Source organism: Ostrinia furnacalis, unplaced genomic scaffold (genome assembly GCF_004193835.3).
Source record: "Ostrinia furnacalis isolate ACB-3 unplaced genomic scaffold, ASM419383v2 OfSCF2491, whole genome shotgun sequence".
In the NCBI taxonomy this organism is placed as follows: domain Eukaryota; kingdom Metazoa; phylum Arthropoda; class Insecta; order Lepidoptera; family Crambidae; genus Ostrinia; species Ostrinia furnacalis.
In genome coordinates, this window is record NW_021132730.1 from 1,672,794 (window position 1) to 1,698,953 (window position 26,160).

The 26,160-nt window shown below is 39.4% G+C and overlaps 2 protein-coding genes across 3 annotated transcripts in view; one reads left to right on the forward strand and one right to left on the reverse strand.

The window, feature by feature from the left end:
• Window positions 1–26,160, reverse strand: part of LOC114355742 (uncharacterized) — a 50,799-nt gene that overhangs the window by 1,152 nt on the left and 23,487 nt on the right. Inside the window, exons 2-6 of one of the 2 annotated variants that reach the window (XM_028308745.1) lie at window positions 7,484–7,590; window positions 6,243–6,331; window positions 5,653–5,783; window positions 4,794–4,910; window positions 36–1,184 (exon numbers count right to left, since the gene is read on the reverse strand). In XM_028308745.1, coding sequence (XP_028164546.1) covers window positions 36–1,184; window positions 4,794–4,910; window positions 5,653–5,783; window positions 6,243–6,331; window positions 7,484–7,554 — 1,557 coding nt within the window. In that variant the 5' untranslated portion in view covers window positions 7,555–7,590. Of the gene's footprint in view, window positions 1–35; window positions 1,185–4,784; window positions 4,911–5,652; window positions 5,784–6,242; window positions 6,332–7,483; window positions 7,591–26,160 lie in introns of both variants that reach the window. The other variant, XM_028308744.1, reaches the window with a different exon arrangement.
• On the forward strand, window positions 14,377–18,907 carry LOC114355743 (uncharacterized). Its single transcript, XM_028308746.1, has 3 exons — window positions 14,377–14,604; window positions 15,071–15,460; window positions 16,698–18,907. The coding sequence occupies exons 1-3, from the start codon at window positions 14,442–14,444 to the stop codon at window positions 17,198–17,200; spliced, it is 1,056 nt and encodes a 351-aa protein (XP_028164547.1). The 5' UTR covers window positions 14,377–14,441; the 3' UTR covers window positions 17,201–18,907.

A 26,160-nucleotide genomic window follows, 5' to 3' on the forward strand; every position in this document is an offset into this window, starting at 1 on the left:
AGTAGCCTCACCGTAATAATATTCTTGAATCTCACCTGATAGCTGTCCCGCTTGTACCGCGGGCCCGAGCTAGACGACGATAGAGTGTTCCGCGGCCGATGCCGCGTGCAGTGCTTAGGCTTCTCTTGTTCCTCTATCAACCTCTCATTCTCACTTTCTACATTTGCCACTACACCGTTCTTCGCTGTCCCATTCTTCCCCTCTTTCTTCTTTTCCCTTCTTTTCCTCTCCCTCTTCTTAAACGTCAGCGAGAACCGTTTCCGCTTCTTCGCTTTTGGAGTTTCTGGCCGTTGAGGCACAGTCGACTTCTCCCTTTCAGATCGACTGGTGTCATCATCTGGTGGCGGAATTTGTGATTCAGAATCAGTTTTCAAAGTCATTTCAGTTCTGGTGGAAGAATCGGGCTCCCCGTTTCTGTAGGCTACTTCTTTCTCCAAATTGGCGAGCTCCATTCTCCGTAACCGCTTCGGCAGTTTGTTCACTGTGGCGTATATCGGTTCTTCATTGTCTCCTACTGGAGCGGAACGTGATCTGAAGAAGAAATCAAACTTTCTCGGTTTCACTGGGATTCTTCTTTCAACGAAGACCACAGTGCTGGCCACTTCTGTTGTAGTCGTTAATTCTTCTCCTGATTTCGGACTGGGACTGCCTGCTACTGGGGTAGATTTAGGATAGTCGTACGTCAGTTCTATGTTCTTTTCTGTGACGTACGATTTGGGCGGTGGTATCGCATCTCCATTAGGTTGTGGCGGCGTTGGAACAGGTTCTGGCTTTTGGCAGCAACATTGCCTTTGCATCACTCGTTTTGTGTTACACATGAATACGGAATTTTGTTGAATGAAAGTCGTCTGTATAGTTGGCGTTGATTGGACCTCTCCTAATAAATCTTCGACGTTGCCTCCAGTGTGGAAGCGTGGCGGTTGGTATGGGGCGACGACGAAACCGGGTGGTGGTGGAGAGGCAACGTGGTAAGGTGGTGACGTGACCGATTCGAAGAATCTAGGGATATCGGTGGGGGCATCGTGGACGAGTACATCTACGGTTCTTTCGTGTTTGTCCGCCTTTTTTGGAGGCGCGCGCGCATTGTTCGCGCTCATTTGGCGCTCGATGGCTATCTGCTTGGATGGGCTATTGTCCTCAGCTTCTTGACACTCATCACAAGTGCACGGGGACTCGATGCCACTCTGAAAGCAATAGTGTTATGAATTTGGAGATATTTTTAGAATGTTTTTGAAACATGCGTTGGGAAGGTGAATCATTTGACTAGCATTTGTGGTTTGTTATAGAACATTGTTTGAAAACTATGTTTTTGTTCACAAAAATCTTTTAGGTGTACGAGTACATCAAAGAAAACGCTATCTTACTCCTCACGTCACTTGAATGATTTCGTAATGTGGTCATTTATGCCTCTTACAATTTTATAACTCGGCCTTTTACTACTTTTCCAGACACGGTTAACCCTGAGTGTGGTTTGCGGCACATCCGACCATCTGGTGCTTCAGAAATATCTCGCACGTCATCCAGAAGTTTTGTCACGTATTTATTGCGTTATGGGGTGTTAGAATCACCGACAAAATTTGAAATTTGCATACGCTAATGTTGGTGGGCTTCCGAGAGACGTTAAGGATGACGTGTTGACGCTTTTAAAGCTGTCGTCTGAATTCTAAACGTAATATGAATGAACTGGATACATGGGACAAGTTTTAGAAGGATATTGCACGGTTAAATCATTTTAGTTAATTAATAGAAATCGCCATTTAACATGTGATAATAATAACAACCAAATGAAAATCATAAGTATCTATCTAAGCTACCGATTTTGCATAAAGATTATAGAATACTATCATTAACAGCTTACATGATGGATAGGTTCATAGTCTAAAAGCTATTTCAGAAGCTGAAATCAAAATTTAAACTCATAAAACGATATTTACAAGACATTATCATAACACGGCTGACGAGCCGAAAGCGTTTTGATTTATTTTCACTGCGTCCTCGTTCACGTTAAATGTTTTAAATATCACAAACATTCCACGAAACTCGATTAAAATAGTTATGTTCACAACCAGTAATAGAGTGTACCTTTTCATAAAAACTGTAAGAATGAAAACTGGAAAATCACGACACAATATCCAAAATTGCGCACGCGTTTGTGGCCCGTCACCGCGACGAACGACTCGCGACTGAATTTATTTATACACGCGTACATTAGGTGTTACAATATTTTCTAGCGCAGCCGGTATGCCCGCCCTTGACTCATATTTACCAAATTCAAGAATGCTCATCTTCCACCAAGAAGGCACAAAATCGACTGCCCAGAAATTCTATTTTTGAATTAATTCACGTAAAACGATCCATCTCACTGAGTGATCAAAAATAAACGAATTTGACTTCTGGCAAAACATTAGTCCAGTAGAATTAGCTTTTAAATCGGAAATAATTCCTACAAAAGATTTTATTGTTTTAATGGCTTCATTGGTTGCCCATTAAGACTCTCCTAAGTTTTCGACTTCGACGGAGTTGTGCTTAAGTGGTGAGGGCCCCCGAAAGGGGCATATTTTCGGTTTTCCGGTTATACCGCGTAAAGGACTTACCCTATCAAAAAGTGGTCTTCATGACGGTTGAAGGGCACTTAATCCTGCATTGAATAAGACCAAATTCATATGTTTTGGACAAACCGTTCTCGCGCTAAAGTTCGGCAAAGTAGAAAATATACGTATAATTAATGACCCTCTCCACGTCCAATGGTTTGTTACCCACAGGCTTCCAAGTCTTGAAAAGGGCCACCTCAACCAGTGTAACCCTATCAAGGCTTACGAGCTTGATGCGCCTATCCTTGTTCGTCCCAGCCGTTCCTTAACTGCGGTTGCTGCACCTCTTCCTGGCACTCACCTGAACGACTCTGTGTTACCTACTGTGGCTGCCCCTCTTCCTTGTATCCTCCTGCATGACTACGTTGCCTAGCCGTATGCCTGGTCTAAGGTTCGACGCCAAAAATCAACAACAACAAGTTCATATTAAAACGCTGAAGAGTTTTTTGTTTGTTTGTTTGAACGCGCTAATCTTAAGAATTACTAGTTTGATTGAAATCATTATTTTTGTGTTGAATAGCTCATACATTGAGGAAGGCTATAGGATATATACAATCACTCTACGACTAATAGAGGCGAAGCAGTAAAGAAAAATGTTGCAAGCACGGGAAATAGTATTTAAACTATTTTCACTCGTACGAAGTTGATTTTGTGGCGTCGAACCTTGGACCAGGCATATGGCTAAGCAATGAAATCGTACAGGAGGGTACAAGGAAGAGGGGCAGCCACATTAGGTAACACAGAGTCGTTCAGGAGAGTGCCAGGAAGAGGTGCAGCAACCGCAGTTAAGGAACGGCTGGGACGAACAAGGATAAGCGAATCAAACTCGTGAGCCTTGTTAGGGTTACACTGGTTAAGGCGACCCTTTACAAGGCTTGGAAGCATGTGGGTAACAAGCCATTGGACGTGGAGAGGGTCATTAATTATACGTATATTTTCTACTTTGCCGAACTTTAGCGCGAGAACGGTTTGTCCAAAACATATGAATTTGGTCTTATTCAATGCAAGATTAAGTGCCCTTTAACCGTCATGAAGACCACTTTTCGATAGGGTAAGTCCTTTACGCGGTATAACCGGAAAACCGAAAAAACGCCCCTTTCGGAGGCCCCCACCACTTAAGCACAACTCCTTTGAAGTCGAAAACTTAGGAGAGTCTTAATGGGCAACCAATGAAGCCATTAAAGCAAAAAAATCTTTTGTAGGAATTATTTCCGATTTAATCAATTTTTGTGTTTAATTCTACTGGCCTAATGCATTTCATTGAGTAGATGAAAGGGGCTTGGCGATTCGTGATGTAACTACGGGCTCTGGCGAGAAACGTTTTATTGTCTGTTTAGTTTTGTTTAATGTGTGTACGAGAGTGAGAATGAAGCATCTCAATACGCAAATTGGTACATGCTGGAATGGCCGAGGAGTAAAAATAACACTTTATTACATAAACTGAGTTGCTTTTACCTGTATTATAACTGAAATAGAAAGAGTTTAAAGCAGGAGCAATTTGAAGTGGTTTATGAGTTCATAAGCTTTTTTTTCATCTGGATGTTTGACTGATTTTGGTAAGATTTTTGTGGTGATTTCCGAACCGAAGCCGAGAGGAGAAATGTGGTAATAACTTTTGATTGGCAACTTCAAAAGACGTCTCTCAGACGAGAGGAGAGGAGACCCTCTCCTCTTACCTTTGATGCAAATCGGGCCTCAGGGAGAAATATGTGAACATCAGGCCTCCCCAACCCGTTTAGCCAGTGTTCAGCGTGGAGAGTTTAGGCCTAATTCTCTGGTAGATTAAAGACGGTCGTGTTCCTGCAGTGGATATTGAATGAACTGGTTATTGATGATACAAAGATACTTATTATCAAGTATTCATTTAACTTGCACTGCAAACCACTCATGTCATGAATGAAGCAAACAAACCTTGTCTAGGCTCGTTATTTTTGTCTTGATGAGGACTCTTACATTGTAGACTAAAAGCTTAAAAAAGGGGTTATTTAAAATAAGATTTTAAACTTTCCCGTCCCATTTCGACTTAAATACGGACGGACGCCGCGATCCGCCAGTCTGCTTGTGACCACTCCGTCACGTCAAGCCTCACACTTGTGATACCGTCAAGCCTTACTAACTATTCTAACTCATTAATAAATGTCGCGTTAAGACCCGTGTCTTTCTATTTATGTGTTATTAATTATAAATTTTTACCTTATTTACCTTATTCCCTTCCAGCTCAGCCTCCTCCGGGACCACGCTGAGGTCATGAAACGCAACACGCGTTGAGCCGTCTGCGCTCGCGCACTCGGGGCACGCGCTGCACACAGACGCGCTGTCCTGCCAAGCGATACTAGTACTTATTTACTGTGGGTTACGGTGCATTGTCAAAGTGAAAGAGATGGGTACCAAACAATATTGTGGGATACAACTCAAATGTATCAAACTATACACATTAGGTACACCAATTTGCTCGTATCGGTCGATTCTTCATAGAAGCCGAAGCCTAAACTATTGCCCGAAAAAAGTTTGTAGTCTGCGAAGACTCCTACAGTGTTAGGCGATTATCATACTGCGCCGCGCTCCGCGTGATTTCATATAAAAAATCCCGCGCGTAGACGCGTTGTCAGTGTGTTGTGCCGCGCATGTTTTCTATATAAACTGAGGTACTTGCATTCAATGATTAAATCTGTCGTCCCGCGAACCGCGGCGGAGCGCGGCGCAGTGTGATAATCGCCTTAGACTCTCGATTTCAAATTCAGTTATTCCGGGTTTGTTTCATTGCCATTTCCAGTCAGCCAGTCAGTTTGGTAAGCCCTAGTTGCCTGAAGCAAATAAATAAATAGAAATGGTTTCTGTTATCTAATCAGATCAGAAATTAGGAGAATTCAGACCGGATTGTCTAGCTAAAATGGCAATGCATAGGGCCACATAGCACCAGGAATTGACCAGGTTGCAGGTCGCTCACAACCCCAACCAGCCAATCAGGAAACCATTGGGTTTGGAAGTGACCTAGATGTTCAGCAGTTGACGTTCTGTGGCTTGATGATGATGATAATGATGTAATATAAAAGTCACGTACGTCCGAGTGTTCAGGCGAAGACCTGCGTTCCCTTAACATGCTGTCCAGGCGGTCGTACTCGTATCTCAGAGCTGATATCTCCCTCTTGAGCTGCTCGTTCTCTCGCTTCAACTTCTTGATGTCTGATTGACCTGGAACAGTCGTGGCGGAAAACTTTTTGCTTTAAACAAATACAAATTCAAACTTTTAGCACAGATACAGGACAGACTGTCCAGGCGCCTCAGAACGACGAGAGTCGACCCTAAAATGGTAATGGAAAGGTCAAAGAAGAAAGAAGATGATAACACAGATTCGACAAAGCTGTTGAGTTTCCAAATAAAATGTCGGCTTCATACGATTGTGTGGTATCAATTTTGTGGAGTTAGTAAGGACGATCTCTGAACTGAGTGTTTTGTTCCAACTCAAAACTCTTAAGATAGAACTCTGGAGTTCCCCAGGGTTTTTGTTACCTTGATCAGTGATGATAAGTCAGTCAAAGTACGGAGTACATTACGGGCAGCAGGACCGGTCCTTATGGAAATCCTTGGGGAAGGCTTTGTCCAGCAATGGACGTCATTTGGCTGAAACGATGGTGGTGAAAGTATCGTTACCTCTCTCCACCTCAGCGTTAATGTTGATCGTGCGCAGACGCAGCTCCTCGTTCTCGTAGAGCATACCCCGCGAGGACTTGCGGTCCAACCTGCGGGACAATGGCTTTTGTACCCACAGTCTATGGTTTGTTAAGTTGGACTCTGGGCGTTTGCAATCGATATATGAGTAAGAACTTGCCCCCAAGAGCAGAAGCTGGGTACGCCCATGGCTAATCTACACTATTTACACTAATATTATAAAGAGGAAAACTTTGTTTGTTTGGTTGTAATGAATAGGCTCAAAAACTACTGGACCATTTTTAAAAATTCTTTCACCATTCGAAAGCTACATTATCCACGAGTAACATAGGCTAAATTTTATTTTGGGGAAAAATAGGGTTCCGTATAATATTTGGGTTTTTCGGACATAAGGTGTAAAAAATCAACCAGAAAAGTTACTTATTTTGCGTACCAATGGTCCACTATAGGCTAATAATGTAGTCCATGCGGGCGAAGCCGCAGGCGGAAAGCTAGTCAAAAATAAAAGGTTGTGAGTTGTGACCTCATTTGTTAGGTAGGTACTAGGTATATACCTACAATCAAACCATGGAAGAAGAATGTGATATTGATATTGTGTATTACATTATCCAAAGAGCCAGTTTCTTTCCATTTTATGACCAATAAAACATCTTAGTTTATGTAGAGACTTTGGTGCAACCACATATTATGCAAGTGATATGCATTGATTGCAAACGCCCCTAGTCACATACATCTAGAAAAAATTCAACGCTGTGCCCAACGAATTTGTTAGTTCTACAAATTTTATTATATTTTACTGTTTCTATCTACTTCTACTTGCTTTATGAGTTAAGATAGGTACTTTGTAAGTTACGATTTTAACACTACAAGCAAACACGGAAATGGTTAGTCACTGGAGTAATAAATCACACTGTAGGTATGTAATGTGTTTTGTATTTGGATTAAACTAGTAATAATCTTCTTAATTCTTCTTTTTTAAAGAAGTTGTAAAGGTTATCTAAAAGTAGTGTGAAAAACAATATTCATTTTCCGTCTTTACGAGACGTAGATTTTGAAAAGAAATTCTTTAAGTATTGTCTTTTACAGATTGATACAATTATAAACTGGGAACAGTTCTTTTATCAAAAAAGTAATGTTGTTACTGTTATGGATATTGACTAATTTTCTTTGTGTAAAAACAAGCTATAAAACACGGCAACCCTGACACTAGCGCGCGTATTTACTTGCGATTGGGCTTGACGTTGACATCTTTGCGGCGCGTGCGCAACATACTCGCTCCCGTCATCCCGGACATGTTTTTTTCGCTCTGCTGCCATGCGCCGGGTTACACCTGTGGGAGAAAAAATATTTTAAATATAGCTGGTGCTAAAAATCATAATCATCATCATCATTTCAGGCATAGGACGTCCAGGTCCACTGCTGAACATAGGCCTCCCCCAATGATTTCCACAATGGCCGGTTGGCAGCGGCCTGCATCCTGCCTGCAGCCTTTATGAGGTCGTCGGTTCACCTTGTGGGTGAACGTGCTCAATATCAAGTATAAAATGTTATTTATTACAAATTTTTACTGTTAGCAACTCCTTATCCTTATGCTTGAAGCGTGTACATGTGTCTAAATAAATTGCATCGTTCATTTTATGAAAACAACAGCACTATTCTTTCCATTGGTCCTTCAAGCCGGATTAATTAGTAATCTAGGATATACAGTCCACTACAGTGTCTCTTTCAACTGATTAACGTTAAACGTAGTAAGTAAGCTGGAAAATGTAATCATAACAAATATTAAACCAAACTTTAAAACCATTTTAAAAATGACTAGGTACGTAATCTGTAAAATTCTTCTAATTAATACCTACCACCTGTCTACTAAATCGAGGCATTGATAGTTCCAATTTGCATGAGTGTTAACAGTCGTAGAACAATACACCATTATGCTGTCAGTTAATGATGCTTATTCCGATGTGCAATAGGTAGGTAAAGGACGAAGCACACTTAAATCAACCCGGAAAGGGATCGTAACCGTATCAACTCGATGCGGTCAGTATTCTTTGTATGAAACTCCACACTGCAACGCACAGCTATCCACAGCATAAACGGGGATTGTCAACGGGGAATAGTGGAATAAGCCTAACGTAAAAGTCTCGCATCGCGGTGACAGCTGCGAAAATCGACGACAGCTCGCAAAAGGCGATACGGTGATCCCTTTCCGAGTTGATAAGTCTCCTATGACCTTTATCCTCTTGAGCACCTATATCGTTAATCACTTTCAGAAGGCGTATCGTGTCGCGCAATCTATTGGAAATCGATGGAATACTTAAAATGGATAATAGGCTTGTATCGAGGTAGAGTCAAGTAGCGAATAAATTGCCGCTTCGTTAGAAATAATGGCGATCGTAACTTTAATCCAATTAGGAAAGAGCGAAAGTAAGTTTATGTAGGACAAACTTAGGTAACAAATGCAGAATTGACTCGAAAATTGTTGATTTTATGTAGGACAAGCAGAAAGTGAAGTGAGTTAAGTAAGTTAATTATTTCTTAAATCGTCATTTTGTTGACGGTATTTTTAGGTAGATATTAAAACATTCATTACTTTAAACAATGTTGAACATTTACAGTTTAAAAAAATCCCGAGATATTGCAAACAACACCGACTTTAAAACTGATTTTCTGTATTATATTAATTTGTTATAGCTACAGTAAAAATAACCTAATTTAAAGAATCAATCAAAAAAGTCTAACTTTTGAGCTGAATTTTAAAAACACTGATCTCACCTAAAAGTTCTGCGAGTAAACTTTAAAACTAAGCACTACTTATTTCTAATTCTACTCTACAGAGCTACTTCACAAACTAAACTTCTACTGGCGACTTAACGCAACTTACCGGCGCCTACCACGCGGATAATCCTAAGACGCGGCGATCTGCGACTCGTTGCTAATCAAATTTGCCAGGCGCTGACGAAGCCACGCTCTCGTATCCACTTGAATTCTAGCGGGGTTACTCCAAAAAGGTTATCCGAAGTATCGAATATCGTTATCCCTCTCACGCAAAGAGAGATGCTAGCATGAGTGACGGTGATAGATAGCCGAGACTACGTAAACAGCGTCTCGGGGTAGGCCTGCAGTTTGCTCATGCGCTGTATCGCGAATTCGCAAGTGATCTGACAGGTCATCAAGCTAAGAACTGGAGCATTTTATGTCGTCGTAATAGGCTCTATTTTGCAGTAAAAATGTGCAAGTCTGTTGTGCTGGCGACTGTTTAGATACTTGAGTATAATTAATGCGAGAAACATCGTTATAAAAAATTTAAGGCTTGAGGTTTGGGAAAATAAATAACTGCTCGTGTCTCATCATAATTTTTCACTGTCAACATTAAAGTAGGTACAGTTTCACTTCAAATAATCTTTTTTTAATGGTTTAAACGAACAATCGTAGCAAATCGTAGCGGGGGTTATGACAGAATTCGTAACGTTGACTACGAAAGTGTTACGACCCAACTACCGTTACAGACTACGAGTTTTTGTAGCATCGTAGAGTTTAATATTTTCTTATCCATAAATAAAGTCTCCAATAAATACTTAATTCACTATTTAATAACGCCACGCATTTATTTTTAATGTGTAAACATTTTAGTATAAATAAAGTAGGTAACTAGGGTTTCAAAGTTATTTTCTTCATTGCTGTAGCCATAAAACCAATCTCCAGTATTAATAACCAAACTTTAATATCTATACTTACTAGGGTAAGTAATAAAGGCGAACTTAATGCCATAGACCATCCTCTGCCAGTTAACTGAAATATGATTTGTAGGTCGTACGTAAATTCTAATTATCAAAGTATTGATAAATCATTTACACAAATGGGGCAGGTAACTTATTATGTCATCTTTCTTACAACAACTTATTTAACTGCTATATTTAAACATCGCACGTCATTCTTGTAAAGTATTACCAAGTATTACGCAGAAGGATGGTAGAGCTATTTGCGTTGTGTACTTCTAGCCTTAAGGACAACTATTATCCTATAATGCAATAAAGAGGTTTAGGGTAACCAGGCTTACTCAGGATTTTGTAAGTTACTCCCAGGTCTTGTTGCATGAAAGGAGTGAAGAATGGTTAGGTTTAACATTGTCTGTTTTTGAGAGGAATTACCTTCGTTTCCATTTTTATACAACTAATACTAAAAATAATATTGGTGTAACAACTTGAAAGTTATAGAAAATCAATTACTAACTTTTAGATTGTTACGACCATGTAGTAGTGAGACTTAAATGAACATAGACGAAGTTACGTGAAGAAGCTACTTAATCTAAATAACAGTTTCAATTCTGTGGAAAGTCCTGTTCGTTAATTTTAATATTTTATGTCTACAATAAATTCACAGTAGGCTATAAGGATTCGCACGTAGGTGCTTAACACCTCTTAGGTACTCTTATTTCTGTACCTATTCAGAACAATAAAGTATAAAATCAATGATGGTCACCCTACCCTAAGTGCATCAAGGGTGGATGTCAAAGTGCAAGGTGGCGCTTGCCCCAGTCCTTCTGCGAACATTATCGACGCGGTGGATCTATATTTTACGCTGTTTATACAACGGCACATCGAGTTACACGTTGTGGTATTTCATCTACTTGTAAAAGGTGCTGTTTTACAACAAAAAAGTATAGAGTGTACTTGAACTTTCTGGTTTAGTGTTTGTGTTGTGAGTCAGTGTTATCATCCGTGATAAAAAAGTTTTTAAGCCATCTAGCTGTGTGGTTCTGTTTGAAAAGTATTTTAAATTATTTTCTTTGGTAAAAAGAATCGGAAACTCTCTCGAAAAGTTCTTGTTTGGTAACCATGGATCAGAAAACTCCACTTACTGAACCGACGGTCTTAGTGAAAGTCATAGGAAGCACCTGGGTGTGGGAAACAGGACTAGTAATTGTGGAAATTCCTGGAGGAAGCCTTTATCCAGCAGTGAACGCCCTTGACGATATTTTTCTTTGGTCAAAATATTCTAGTAGGCTTGTGTTTTTTTCCAAGTCTACTAGTTTTTCAAAACGCCATTATCTCCTTAACATCCAGTGCTAACCTCATTGCATCAGTAAATGCGATAGCAGCTCTAAAACTGCAAGTTTACGCCCTATAAACTGATGAAACGCATAAAACATACGTGTTTAGGGTGGCCATATTCGTCTCACATTATTGGGAAAATGCGTACCTACCTACATACATAGTGTCAGTGTATTCTGTTCACTGCTTGACGTTAAAAGAGCGAATTTTTTTTAACTAGCTCCTTATTTTTTTATTCGCCCTTTTACAGGGCGCTTGTATACTTCCCAGATAATAATTAGCTTGCCATGCCACTACTTCGGGACAACAAACGGGCTGTTGCTGAGAAGAAGTGGCGAAACAAGTCCTATAAACATCTTAAAGACCTTTTGTCTGTGTTTGACTTCAAATTCAGTAATAAAATTAATAATTCTCATATTTTGTGACGTTTATTTCTTAGCAGTGAGGCTGTAAGTTGAAAGTTGTCTCCTCCTCTAGTATGATTCTGGTTACCCTATTCCCTATAGATTCGTTGGATGACTATCAAGCCCCGTTCCCCAGCCCATAAAACAGCTATGAAACACATAGTTTCAGGCTGAAAAGTGGATTAGTAGAGATGAAATGATGATATCCGGAACAAAACTAAGATTAATAACATTCATTACAATGTAATAAGTAGGTAGTGACTAGTGACCCAAGGTCTTTTCTTTTTATGAAGAAAAGACCTTATGTTATCACAATCTACATCGTTCCTGAAAAACGCGCGAATGACTGACACGTCCTCCCTGAAAAAAATTTTCGTTAAATTCTCCATTTAGGTTACTAGGTATTATGTTAATAAATCATGTAGAGAGTCTTGAGAAGGTTATCATTCATTGTTTTTTATCTTCTTCTTCTTCTTCCTCTGTCCCTCACTGATGAAGATCGCGCGCGACCACATTAGTGTTCCTCTACAGACTGCGTCTGCGGTCATAAGCTGTGTGGACCTCACGATGCAAACTTTTCATTTGTTTTTATAGAGTGCCTGAATTATAATTGTCACTTTCACTTAGTTTACGCGTTTCAAGGTTTTTCCAGTTTCCGTCAAATTGGTTTAATCTCTATCATAGTTTTTCAAACAGAACCACTCTAGAATTAGTGAATAAAGTGATGACATTCCTGGAACCATGCTGATCACCGGAGCCCTACTCCTGACCAGACACAGCTTACTGCATCGGGTAAGTATCTTTTCACAAGTCTTTATACTGAGATAAAACAAAGTCGCACCCGCTGGTCTGTGCGCTTAGATCTTTTAAACTACGCAACGGATTTTAATGCAGTTTTCAGCTATAGAGATTCAAGAGCAAGGTTTATAGGCATAACATAATAATTAATAGATCAAGTTTAATTTATACATATCAAAGTAAACACTCATCATCATCATCATCATTTCAGCCACAGGACGTCCACTGCTGAACATAGGCCTCCCCCAATGCTTTCCATGTTGATCGATTGGTAGCGGCCTGCGTCTAGCGCTTCCCTGCTACCTTAGGCAGCAGGCAGGGAGATGTTATATCTCCGAAACTGTTCACCGCTGCATTGGAAGACGCTTTCAAACTCCTGGAATGGAAAGGATTCGGCATAAACATTAATGGCGAGTACATCACTCACCTTCGGTTTGCCGACGATATTGTGGTCATGGCAAAGTAAACACTATTTTATCATAATGTGGTTATAATCGGTACTATCGCGAAACACGCGAACTATTTCATAAAGCCTTCTTAATTTTAAATTTTTTTTAGCAAGTTTGTCTTGAGTTTGTCTATGGTATGAAATTAAAAAAGTATTGACTGACAGAAATCAAGGCTTGTGTGTGAGAAAAAATCCCAGGACCATCGGCGAAAAAAAGCAAGTTCAACTAATATGCAAGCGGTGAGTTTCTTTGAATCTTTTAGAATGTGTGTTACGAAATGAATACTTATGTCGGTTACATTCAGATAAGAATCACGCCCGTATTCACAATCATTACTATGAGGTCTCACAGTGCGCGTGGATGCACAGGGTGACACACGAACCAATCACAGAGCTCTATTTAGAGCTCTATTCAACGCTGTGCGTTCTATTTGCTGCTTTACTTTAGCAAGCATCGTTTTTGAATACGGGCGTTAAATAGACCAGTTGAGGGTTAGAGGTGGCTGTTAGGGGTGGTGAAGGCCACTGGTGGGGTTTTATTTTACACGTCTTGAAAAGGTATAATAATAATAATAAATACTCTTTATTGCACAGAAAAGAACAGAACAGAAAAAAAAGATACTGACAGGTACAACTAGGTACCTACATATATCAGAGAGGTAGAGGTTTCTTTACATTCATCAATAGTTTAGCTACATCAGATGATGTGCTACGATGCACAATGCATTTTTCTTACTGTATGTGTGGGAAAGTTCATTTAATTAAATTATCCACAACGCCCTGCATCTCACCTGATGGAAATTTATTTAAAGTTCCTAACCATCCTTTTTGACTAGACCGAAATCGAATGCCATACCGAATACGATTAAGCAATTGATAGAAGCACACCAATGCGCCATTGGGTCTTCCTTTTGGACAATCAATTGAATGCGAAAATCTAAGCCTACTCGATTATAGATACGGAAAAACGTATTTTTACATTGCAGAGACTATCTTAAACTTGAGAAATACAAATATGTTATTATTTTAATTACTAAAATAAACAGTTTTTAATTAACGTTCACACAAAACGTTCCAAACAGCGCTAAACTCTAAACAGTGTTTGTATTATCCGCTTTGTTCCGCGTTCTAAAGCCGATCCGTCGAGCGTTAAGTCAACTGTGTACTGGCACAATCGCTCATGCCATCCATTTGTTGCCGCAGCCGCCCGCCATCGATGCAGCCACGCCCCAAATATCTATCGCTCACCGATAACTTCGCTACACATCTAAATCTCTGACCTACTACACTCAAAAACGCATCAACAAACTCTTCAATGGTCAACAAATCGAACCGTTAGCGGATTACACGCGCGGAGAGGGGAGCGGGGCGATGAGCGAAGAGGACGGCGATATATAGCAGCGAGAGCGAGCGCGGGAGCGAAGAGGGGCGGCAGTTGCCGAGCGACGCTCGCTCGACCCGCTTGTCGCTCGCGCTCGCAATGAAAACCAAAGTGAAGGGCATGCGCTCCAAAAATATGGACAAGTTAATAGCCGCTGTCCAAGCCAGAGAATGTTTGTGGGACAAAAGCTACAGAGGACACAGGAATAGGTTCAAACTGGAGCGGTATTGGAACGAGGTGGCGGCAGAAGTGGGCACGACGAGTGAGTTTTGTTTTTGTTTGCGGCCATATTGTTGGCGGGCTGTGCGCATGTACTAGCGATTCCGCTTCCTCACGTTGAACTCGATAATCGCGTTGTTTGTCTGAGACGCGGTCGAGATGTAGCGTTAACGATACGCTGTTTTGACAACGGTGTGACAGCGATTTTATCGACTGACGCCGATTGTTTACTCTACAACTAAAATAGTTTTCATTCCGTAACGAGTTATGTAAACTGGTTTTGCGGTTCGATGCAAAGGAGAGAGGAAACGTAGATAACAAATTAGCATTTTGATAAAAAGGAAAATCCCAATCTTTTACGTCTAGACGACTTTTCTTATTGGAAGTTACACTCTGAGAATTTTTAAATTAATTATACTTTTGAAGACTTTTAATGGAAGTTACTGAGAGTTTTAATGCTACTTTTGAATTACGAATCTGGTATTTTTATCATCAATCTCAACTTTCAGGTCTAAACTGCCGAAAGCGATGGAAGAATTTGAAGGACCAATGTCGGAAAGAGATGAAAAAGAACCCAAACGAGTCAGAATGGCCGCATTTCCAGAAGCTCAAGTTTATCCACAACCAGTTCTTAATGGAGGATGAGGAAGGTGATGAGGATACCACAGACGAAGTCTTTAACGCTTTGGACGATTCGATAAAGACTCCAAAACTTGGGTATACTATGAGAAAGAAGTTGCTGATGAATAAACGGCGGACGATTGAGGTGGATTCGAACAAGCTGATTGAGCTGGTGAAGGTTAGGGAGATCATCTGGAATAGGCAATTGAAGGGCCACCATAACTGGTACAAACTGGATGAGAGCTGGAAGGAAATTGCGCAGGAATTGTCAGTTACGCGTAAGTATATTTCTACTAAGTTACTACTTTCCGTAAATCTATTTTTGAGAGTAATTGCCCAGTTTTTTTTAAAATAAATTGGATTGTTTCCACAAAGTTTATTTAGCATTGAACTTATCTTTAATATTGGACAATGTCTGAAGGAAATAAAACACGTGTTTAGTCAAAACTTTTGTATTGTTTAGTTTAATGCTTGCTATGTGGCAGTCTCTAAACATAAATCCCTATAATAATAATAATAATAATAAATGATTCTTTATTCAAGTAACCATGACTCAGTTTGTTAGTAACAATTGCACTTAAAAACTATGTTAGTTGAAACAAGATGTAAAATAAATTGAATTTAGATTTAGATTTAGAATTGAAATAAGTATCATAATAAATTATACTCATTTCAATTCCAAACCCACAATTAAGTGTGAGGTTATGCATACATGAGTCATCCCCGCTTCACTCCATAGGCTGTGTCACAGCAATGCCTCACGTACACACAATCCAACCTGCTCGCAATCATGGTCAGGATGCTGTTGCCACTACTCCGGACCCTGCGCACCAGGGATGCACATTTTTTGCGCATTGTGGTAAAAAAGCAGTTGACCCGTGCCTCTGCAAACATCCCTGACGCACTGCAGAAGCGGGGCAGTCCCAACAGCACCCTGAATGCATTATTGTACTGCACCCTTAGGGCATTGTAGGTTTTTTGAGTGTATCTAACCCACAGGCTACACGTGTAGAAGGAGGTACAATATGCTCTAAAAAGAGCAATCTTGACATCCGCTGTACAGCGCGCAAACCTGCGAGCCAGCATGTTCGCTCTCACCGACAATGCCCGCCGTTCTCTTTCTATATCCTCATCATCCTTGAGGCCAGGGGTCAATACGTGACCAAGATATTTAAATTTATGCACTCTCTTCAGTTCAGAGTTATTAAGGAAGATTATTTCCCTATCAATATTAAACCTACATTAATGCGAAAGTAACTCTGTTTGTCTTTCACGCCTAAACCACTGAACCGAATTTGATGAAAGTTTGAGTCCTGCGAAAGGACATAGGATAGCTTTTATTCCAGTTTTAGAAACTAGTTTTAGGAACAAAGTTTTACAAACTAGACAAAATTTCACGGCGGCGAAGGCGCGGATAAAAGCTGGTTTAATATGTACAGAGTAACCTTGAAGATTTGTAATGGGATAAAATAATTAACAAAGACCTAAGTTCAAAATACACCTCCCTCATTCCAGGTGACGAAGCCCGCCTCAAATGGAAATACATCCGAGACCAAGCGCGAAAGGAGGTCAGGAAACAGGACTCCGAGTGGGAGTACCTTCCCAAGCTCCAGTTCCTTACCAACCAGTTCAACGATTACGAAGGCAACGAAGCCCAGGACGACGGGTATCCTGAACCTGACTTCGATGCTGACCAGGGCAGTAGCTACTACAATATTGAGCCACCAATACCTGAACCGGAACCCCCTGAACCGCTCCCTGAGCCAGCTAGAGATGAAGAATTCGACGAATTTGATACAAAACCGATCATCTTAGAGACTGACTTTTATGATGATGATGATGAGGCCCAAAGAAGTGCTGATGTGCCTGAAGCCAGTGATAATGCGAGCAAAGATGAGGATGTAGGGTTCTTCAGCAGTCTATTGCCACACGTCAAGAAGTTGGGTCCAGCTAAAAAGCTTATGTTGAGGATGAAAATTCAGGAACTAGTGTACAACACTGTGTACAGTGAGACGTAGATTTAACCCTTTGGTGGTGTTGAATTTTGGCCACCATTTTGGAAATTAGGTATTGAGATGCAAAAAGGTTCAAAACGAATGAAAGTCTTAAGCTGGTTTTTTAATAACAGAGGAAGTTGATATCACAATTTTATTACATTTTAAGTTTTACTTTGCTTTATTTTAAAATTTTAAAACATCACATGTATGCTTTATGGCGATCAAGTCACGCAATTCTAAGACTGGATAAAATTATTGACTGATTTATTAAAATTGTTTTAAAGCCGCGTTTTTATATATTAAATTGTATATTTTGATTTTAACTTAATAACAAACACTCAAGTTGTGCATTTTATTCAATAATTAAGTTTGTAAGCATCACAAAAGTATTAAAAGATATTATATTCAGGATTTGTTGTAATTTTTAGCCTATTAGTATATTTTAATCCTAGCTGTTATTTATTAGTTTATGTTACTCTGCTATCACATTTTAATGAAGGTTAGGTTAGGTTAGACTCATAGATAGTCAATAGGCGTTGATTTGAAATTGTAAATGATTAGTCTGTGGATAGGCGAACAAGTCCTATCCACATTAGTTCCATTGTCTAGTTCCATCATGGAACTACTGCACATTTTTTTTGCACTAGGAACAACTACAAGTGACGTCAAAGATGTTGTTGACAGATAAAAATTACTTATTTCATGTCAATTGATTTGTGATGTAGGTACCTAATGTACTTGTAAACTGCCTCAGTAGGCCTGGTTAGTGTTTTGAATAACTAATCAGATTTCATTACATATTTCCAGTTCTATTCTCCGCTCCGCAACCACTGCCAAATTGTATAGAAAAAAATTCATCCGCCGTCACATCTCCGCTCAGCTCTGCTCCTCCATGGTGGAAATCAGCAGGGTGTCGATTAGCTTGAAAAATGTGCGTTGTTTATTGCATTTTTTTAATCAAAGCATACAGCAAGCGTCACATGAGAGAAATTGAGTTTTCTTCTGGCATTGTACAAAGTAATCACTTGGTAATTGTCTGTACTCGCGTTAAGAATTTTAACATTTTAACAAATTCTAGATGGATTTTAAAATATCGCATTTTATTTTTTGACAATCCGGGCTTGCACGGTTTATAGAATTTGGCACTACGATTATTTTGTTATCGCTAATTTATTGTTGTCTTCTACTACAGCTACAGTCCGTAAAGGACAAGTCAAGTTTGATGTGCGCTCATTTCGAAAGTAGCCTTACAAATTGATCAGAAAGCAATGTAAAAATAAATCCAATGCCTTTCAATAAATATTTACGCGTCGATTGAGTGAATCAGACACGTTAAAATTAAATATCCTGCTTTCGATATACCTAAATACTGTTGTGAGTATAGAAATGAGGGCAATCGTTTTTATACTTAACAGTTGGCACTACTAGCGAGTGACAGGACCTTACCCTACAGTGGCGCCAACTTGTGAGCACTAAAGCTCCCCTTAAAGGCTGTTTTACATGTGTTATGTAGGTAACTTAATTTTAAGTGATCAAATTGCATCGTAACTAAATTTTAGTCTATGTCCAAACGTCACTTGTTTTGCTTGTCAAAATATGTCAAGTGACAAGCCGCGCCCACCATCTTACCCGAATAATTAAGTTAAAATTTAGTTACCTACTTAAATACTTGATACGTGTAAATAATCCTTTACTATATTTGACCAGTGATAAAATTAAATAATGTCATCACAAGCTATGTAAACCGTAAACCTTTATCTTTAAGTATTTAAAGATAAAGGTTTAATAAAATGATAAACCTTTATCTTTAAGTATTTAAAGATAAAGGTTTAATTTTATCACTGGTATATAAGTAAATAATTCAATGGTATAATATTGAGAGGTCAATGACAATATTCACCTGTTCCATTTAAGGGTTAAGTTAAGACCCAAATGAATAAAAAATGTTCAAGTTATTTATGGTGTTTTTATGATTTTTTATATCTATCCCTTATCCTTTTTAAGACAGTATAAAGCTACATTTTTGAAATTTTTTGTAAGGTTTATTTATACCGATATGTCTAATGAATAAGGCCAAGAAACGAAAATATTGGCCGTCTGGCCTAGCGTTCAGGATTAATTCCATTGGGAGCAAATTTAGTTAAGTGTAAAAAGGCGCAATACAGTCAGTAAAAATCTTCTAATGATCGAAACACTTCGAAGTCGAACCTTCATTCAAACTCCTCCTATGTAAGTTCTTCTGAATAATTTCGTTGCGGGTCCAATGACAGTTTAACTTTCCCCCGGGACAAACTTGACCTTCATTAGTTGGGTTTTTATTGGCGGTCAAGCTGTAGATCCTGGCTACACAGGAGTTGCAGCGGTGGGAACGAGAGGTGGGAATAGTCCCGTAGTAGAGTTCTTTTTGTAAAGCAAAATCATGATCTCTTATTTCAACCACTTTCAACTAACCACTTTACCACAGAAGACACAATGGTTGAGGGAAGCACGGGGTGCGGGGAGTTTGATCCGAGCAATCCGAGCGTCATTATTGTAGTGTGCGTGTGCACTCACGGAAAATTTAGCGTGTACCGATAACACTCAAACATTAGCGGAAGAATGGTGGGGCGCGTCTCCGAGGATGAAACGATCTACATACTACTAATACAGATTTTCCCCATTCAACTTACTCATTGAGCTTCACAGAAGCAGTATTATGAACTAATCGCGAGTGCGCCAGTGTATTTTGAGACCGCCCTGTAAACAATAACACTGGGCGGGCGGCTCAAGTCAAAACAGTCAATAATGATGTAATAAGCCAAAAACGTCTGTATTCAGGTCGGCTTGTTGAACCAGTTGTTTGGGATAAAGATGCGTAATGTTACAAGATGAAAGAAAGATATAGATTTCTAGCGACAAGACAGCCTAAATTGTTCCGTTTCAGTTTTTGTATTATTTTTTTAGTCACATTTATGTGGTAAGTAGACATTATAGTATCTTATTGGCCTCTCTTTGTTGGAATAGGTAAAAATAATAAGGAATTAACTTTTTAAAAAAATAAAACCGACTTCAAATGCGTGAACACAAAAAAAACTAAAAATTGAAAATATTGCGTATAAAATAGTTCATCCCCAATTTTCCACCCTTGGGGGTGAAATATTTTCTTCAAATTCGCATGAAACCACCCTTTTGATAATACCTATTCAACAAAAAAATAATCGTTCAAATTGATTTATAATCGGCGGAGATATTGCGTATAAAAAAGTTCATCCCCAATTTTCCACCCTTGGGGGTTGTTTTTTCTATTATTAAATTTAAATGGGACCACCCTTGAGGTATTACCTATACGCAGAAAAAAGATTTGTTCAAATCGGTTCATAATTGGCGGAGTTATCGCGTAACAAACATTGAAAAAAAAAAAAAAAAACATACGGGTCGAATTGAGAACCTCCTCCTTTTTTGAAGTCGGTTGAAAAGTAAAATATCAGGTGGACCGACGACATCGTAAAGGTAGCAGGGAAGCGCTGGACGCAGGCCGCTACCAATCGATCAACGTGGAAAGCATTGGGGGAGGCCTATGTTCAGCAGTGGAAGTCCTATGGCTGAAATGATGATGATGATGATGAAAATGTCATAGCGGTACCTGCTGTTTTCTTACTGTACCTATGATGATGTTGCATATCTACAGTTTTTTGTATCCCAGAGATAAAAGAGTGGATCTCTCTCGACTACGAGGTTTGGGATTTAATATATCCCTGTAATTCATTCATTCGCTTTGTGTATCAGGGTCAGAATTATTATCATCATCATCTTATAGCAGTCCACTGCAAGACATAAGTTTCCCCTAAATCGAATACGCTCCATTTTAATACCCCGTTTTTTTGTCGCATCTACCTGTGGCTTCTGCCAGTCACGGTTGGGGCCAGAAGAGACTATTATTATTATTAAAAAGAACATAACTTTTAAGAGATATGAAGCTGAACACACTGCTTTAAAAAAAAACTGTCTATCAGACCACACACGAATGGCATTGGAGCTCCCATTGTTTACGTTAATGTTAATAGCAAAAGAGTTTGAAAGTAAACAAAGACTGTTCAAATAAATCCAATGTTTTAGAATCGCCGCAAAATGCTTTACAGCGGTCCCGCGTAACACCGGATACACACTTCAGGCGTTTTATGAAGCGCTTTAACAGCTATTGTAAACGTTTTGAAGTTTTAGCGGTCGGTCCGCTTACAGATAAAACGGATAAAAATGCTGTTTTCTTCTACATTTTAAATGAACTTTCTTACGTGAAATCTTGACCTTTTCTTTGACAACGTTTTCCATAGTAAAAATCATCATTGATTTTGGCAAATATCAGTCGTTAAGCCTCTCCTTATTAGCGCGATATTTCGCTTTTTTTCAACCATTGCCAAGTGCTGAATGGCAGCGGTACTATCGGTCACAGTTCCAGCTACCCTTCCGTTTTTTTCTCGCTCTCATCAAATGGCGATTCTTTGCAATAGAACGAGGCGACATGACCGGAAATAAGTAGCTGGAACTGTGGCCGCCATTATTTTGACCAAGGTGTAGTTTGTTATGGTATGACTTGTAGAGTTAGAAGCTTGGCTCTACATTTGTGATAACTTTTTTTTTAATTATAAGTACGATTTCGCCTTGTCAACATTTGACATGAAAATGCTTTTGGTGAGATTGTTCACTGTTGTGTTTTTGAGAATGTAGCTTCAATTTAGATTAAAAAATACTTCCAAAGTCACCTACTAAGATTTCAAACATCAATAAAATAGATCTTACGGATTCATTATGCAAACCTATTTCAAATGCCTCTGCCACATTAAATCAAGCAATTTTACTCTCCATAACATTGATTTAAGGGAAACAATTACAATTTACAAATGATAAGTGTTCCTAGTTCACTACATTCCAGGAACTATTGTAAATCGGTTAACGCAAACACGCGAAAATGTGCGTAGGCGCACGCCACACGTTCAGCACAGGAAGTTTTACTTACCACGATAAATTGGTGCGATCGATCTTGATGGAAATCCGAAATAACTATCGACAAAAGCTCTCGGGAAAATTAGAATCGATTATGTAGATTTTACAAAATAGTGTAAGCTTTAATATAAGCTTTAATATAATTGATGGTAAGCCTGCTAGCTTACCATTACCTTAAGTCATGTTCCGGCAATGGGTGGTGAGTTCCTCTGTAGTTCAGGATTCCAGGTGAAGCTCGATACCACCTTCGGCCCGATCATCATTTTCCATTAATTGAGCAGGCCAAGTGTTTCTTCGTTTTGGACTTTGTGGATAAAAAAAACATTTCGAAACCACAGGAGAAACTTTAACTTGTTTTAAAGAAAAGAATTTAACCATAACCCACTTCGATTTAGTACAATTTTACCATCTTGGCTTTCCATAAAAATTAATTCAAAATTCAACAGGGAATCAAATCCACAACACAAATGCAGTCAAGGCTCCATCAATCCCCTACCCCCTAAACCTATCAACAAATGAGTGCAATTCTCAGAATTCGATTCCCGCCCGAGCCATTATGCGGTTTCGCTAACGATCGATGCATTTATATATTTATTCAAAGGTCGTTCACCTTGGTCCATACATAGACGCGCATTACATGTGGCACTGACTCGCGCATTTGTTAATGTAATTTGGAGGACTGGTGATGCTGACGGGAGTGTTGTAGGAATTATTTTAACGCTATAGTGTATCGCGGTGGAGCATTATGCACCGCCAGTTAATTCAGGTAGGTATTTTGAGCTGTTAAAAGGCTGTAGAAAGAGTTATTATGGTAACAGATACTCGCTTTTGTCACCATAAGTCATGTAAGTGAAAGAATGTTAGTTTTTTTTTGCACATATTACTAAATACGCCCGTTGCGTCTTTCCGTTCTATACATGGCCAGAACGCACCCATAGGAAACTGCTCGTGTATATTTCGGAGTTTGTAAATCTGTGACTCCAAACTATACACGAATTTTGCGTACTGATCGTGTATAGTTTGGAGGAGCTTAGTAAAAAAAGTCATCTCCAAACTATACTCGATTAGTTTCTACTACACCACTTACACTTGACTAGAGTGTGTTTAGTTGATATTGATTTAGTAAAATTCAGTAAAATATGGAACTATATTTAAAATTACATTTATTTGATATTATTACATAAAATATTATTATTTTACTGAATCTATAATAAATCTAGATTTTTAAAACTATTGTAAGTGGTTTTTGAAATTAAATTGATTAGGTAGATTTCAAATTAAATAACAATTTAATTAATATGAGAGAGAGTGAGAGAAGAAAGTTCAACGCGCATTAAATACAATATTATGCGAGACTTTAAATGCTAGGTTTGTATTGTCGGCCGTTTGGTGTAGTGGTTCGAAGTGGTAGCGGGTTCGATTCCCGCACAGTACAAACATTTGTGTGCATGAACATATTTGTTTGTATTGGACTGGGTGTTTTCTATGTATAATAAGTATGTATTTACAAAAAAAAGTATTTAATTATGTTTATATCCGTTGTCTAGTACCCATAGTACAAGCTTTGCTTAGTTTGGGACTAGAAGCGCAGTGTAAAATGTCTAAGGATATTTATTTATTATTTATTTTATTTATTAACTTTTATCTCAAGAACAAAATCATTTTGACATATTTCCATACCTACAATTGGTGAAATATCAGCCCCAAAACAAATATCTTTTCTATGGCAGAATAAGAAACACCAAAAAATCCTTTATCAAAACAATGACACGTGTCGTAAGATGATTCAATGTTTAAAGTAGACACGCAGATATGAATTAATCTATCTATATAAATAAAAATGAATTGATGTTCGTTAGTCTGATTAAAACTCGAGAACGGCTGGGCCGATTGAGCTGATTTTGGTTTTAAAATGTTTGTCGTAGTCCAGGGTAGGTCTAAACGGTGAGCAAATACGCGCGCGATATTGTTTTTCTGTAACAGACAAAATTCCACGCGAGCGAAGCCGCGGGCGGAAAGCTAGTATGTAATAGAAAGAGAGGTCAATAAGTCAAAATGACTAGCATGCAACTACTCGCGTATAAATTGTAATCACGCACTTATTACAATACATACATGATTAGTCCGTATGCGTACTGGCGATGTATATTTTGGAGGAAGATAATTGACCTAAGTCACTACAAAGTATACGCGAGCAGTACGCAGCGTATGCGTACTGGTCGTGTATAGTTTGGAGGAGCTTAGTAGAAAAAGTCATATCCAAACTATACTCGATTAGTTTCACACCCTTGCGTTCTGGCTATGTATAGAATGGAAAGACGCAGTCCCGTTAACCCCTCTTACTAAGCTAAATACTGGTATTACGAATGGGTTCACCACAATAGTCGAGCGGCGGGGTTCGAACCAGTGTTCCTCGGATGTCGAATAAAATATTGTTATTTTTCCTGCCAAATGTATACGTTAGTATATCTTTATCTTTTATTTATCTCTTACATTTCCCACCTCCGCATGATCTGCAGTACTGCAGTTAGCGATGCAACTGCATTAAAATACTATACAATTCCATCTGTTATTATAAATCGGTTCCCAGATCGTTACACTTCATTGACTACTGATTGTTTTACGTTCTTTGGCGGTGTTTCAACCAGAAGTGAGATAATTATGGGGAATTTTGAGAATTCGCACTTTATTCAATGTGTTTTGTATCACTTTAGAAATCATCCGTGCGGTACAGGAGCACATTAATCCTTTTGGATACGAGACTATTTCCATCTCACGTTCTGTCTGTGAGATGTTGTAAAAAGCAACTAAGTACCATCGTTCGTTCGTTCGTTCGTTTCAGCCAAATGACGTCCACTGCTGGACAAAGGCCTCCTCCAAGGTTTTCCACAATGCACGGTCCTGCGCTGCCCGCATCCAGGCTCTTCCCGCGACCTTTACGAGATCGTCGGTCCACCTAGTAGGAGGCCTGCCCACGCTACGTCTTCCAGCCCGTGGTCGCCACTCGAGAACTTTTCTGCCCCAACGGCCATCGTCTCTACGAGCTATGTGCCCCGCCCACTGCCACTTGGTTTTAGCAATTCTGCGAGCTATGTCGGTCACTTTGGTTCTCCTGGACTGGAGCGGATTTGGCATAAATATCAACGGTGAGTACATCACCCACCTTCGATTCGCGGACGATATCGTAGTCTGACTACGCCATGCCATGACTACGGTAGTCATGGCTGAAACCTTGGAAGATCTAGGCACAATGCTCGATGGCCTCAGTAGAGCCTCTCAACAAGTGGGTCTCAAAATGAACATGGACAAGACAAAAATCATGTCTAATGTCCGTGTCGCACCCACTCCTTTGAAGGTTGGAGATTCTACACTCGAAGTTGTTGACAAGTACCATCATAGTTATTTAATTTTTAGCGTTAAGAGTCGCATCTCAAACTAATTTGAAAATTATAAATAACTTGAAAATCAGTCGCAGTCGCCCGGCAAGCGGAAGGTCGTGGGTTCAATTCCCGCCTTAGGCAGTTCGATTTTTTCAAGTTATTTATAATTTTCAAATAAGTACCATCTATATAATAAGTAAATCTAAAAAAGCTCCCGGATATGATCTAATCACAAAGGAAATACTGCTGAAACTTCCCAAAAAGGCCATTGTATTTTTAACCACACTGTACAATGGTATACTCAGGGTCCAGTACTTTCCGGCCATGTGGAAGATATCCCAAATAATACTGATTCACAAAGCTGGAAAACCTCCCACAGATGTTGGTTCATATAGACCGATTAGCCTATTGCCAATTCTTTCGAAGATCTGCGAGAAGATCATTCTCCACAGAATTCTTCCCCTGCTGGATGAACGCAAAGTAATCCCCAATCACCAATTTGGATTCAGACAGCGGCACTCAACCATAGAGCAGGTACACCGCGTAACAGACAAAATCAGAGGAGCTCTAGAAAGGAAAGAGTACTGTTCCGCAGCCTTTTTGGACATCCAACAGGCTTTT

Excerpts from the sequence above, each read along its gene's own strand:
- LOC114355743 (XM_028308746.1), top strand. The coding sequence starts at position 14,442 with ATGAAAACCAAAGTGAAGGGCATGCGCTCCAAAAATATGGACAAGTTA. Across the intron at positions 14,605-15,070 it reads GGCAGAAGTGGGCACGACGA|GTCTAAACTGCCGAAAGCGA; the intron begins GTGAGTTTTGTT and ends CTCAACTTTCAG. Across the intron at positions 15,461-16,697 it reads GCAGGAATTGTCAGTTACGC|GTGACGAAGCCCGCCTCAAA; the intron begins GTAAGTATATTT and ends CCCTCATTCCAG.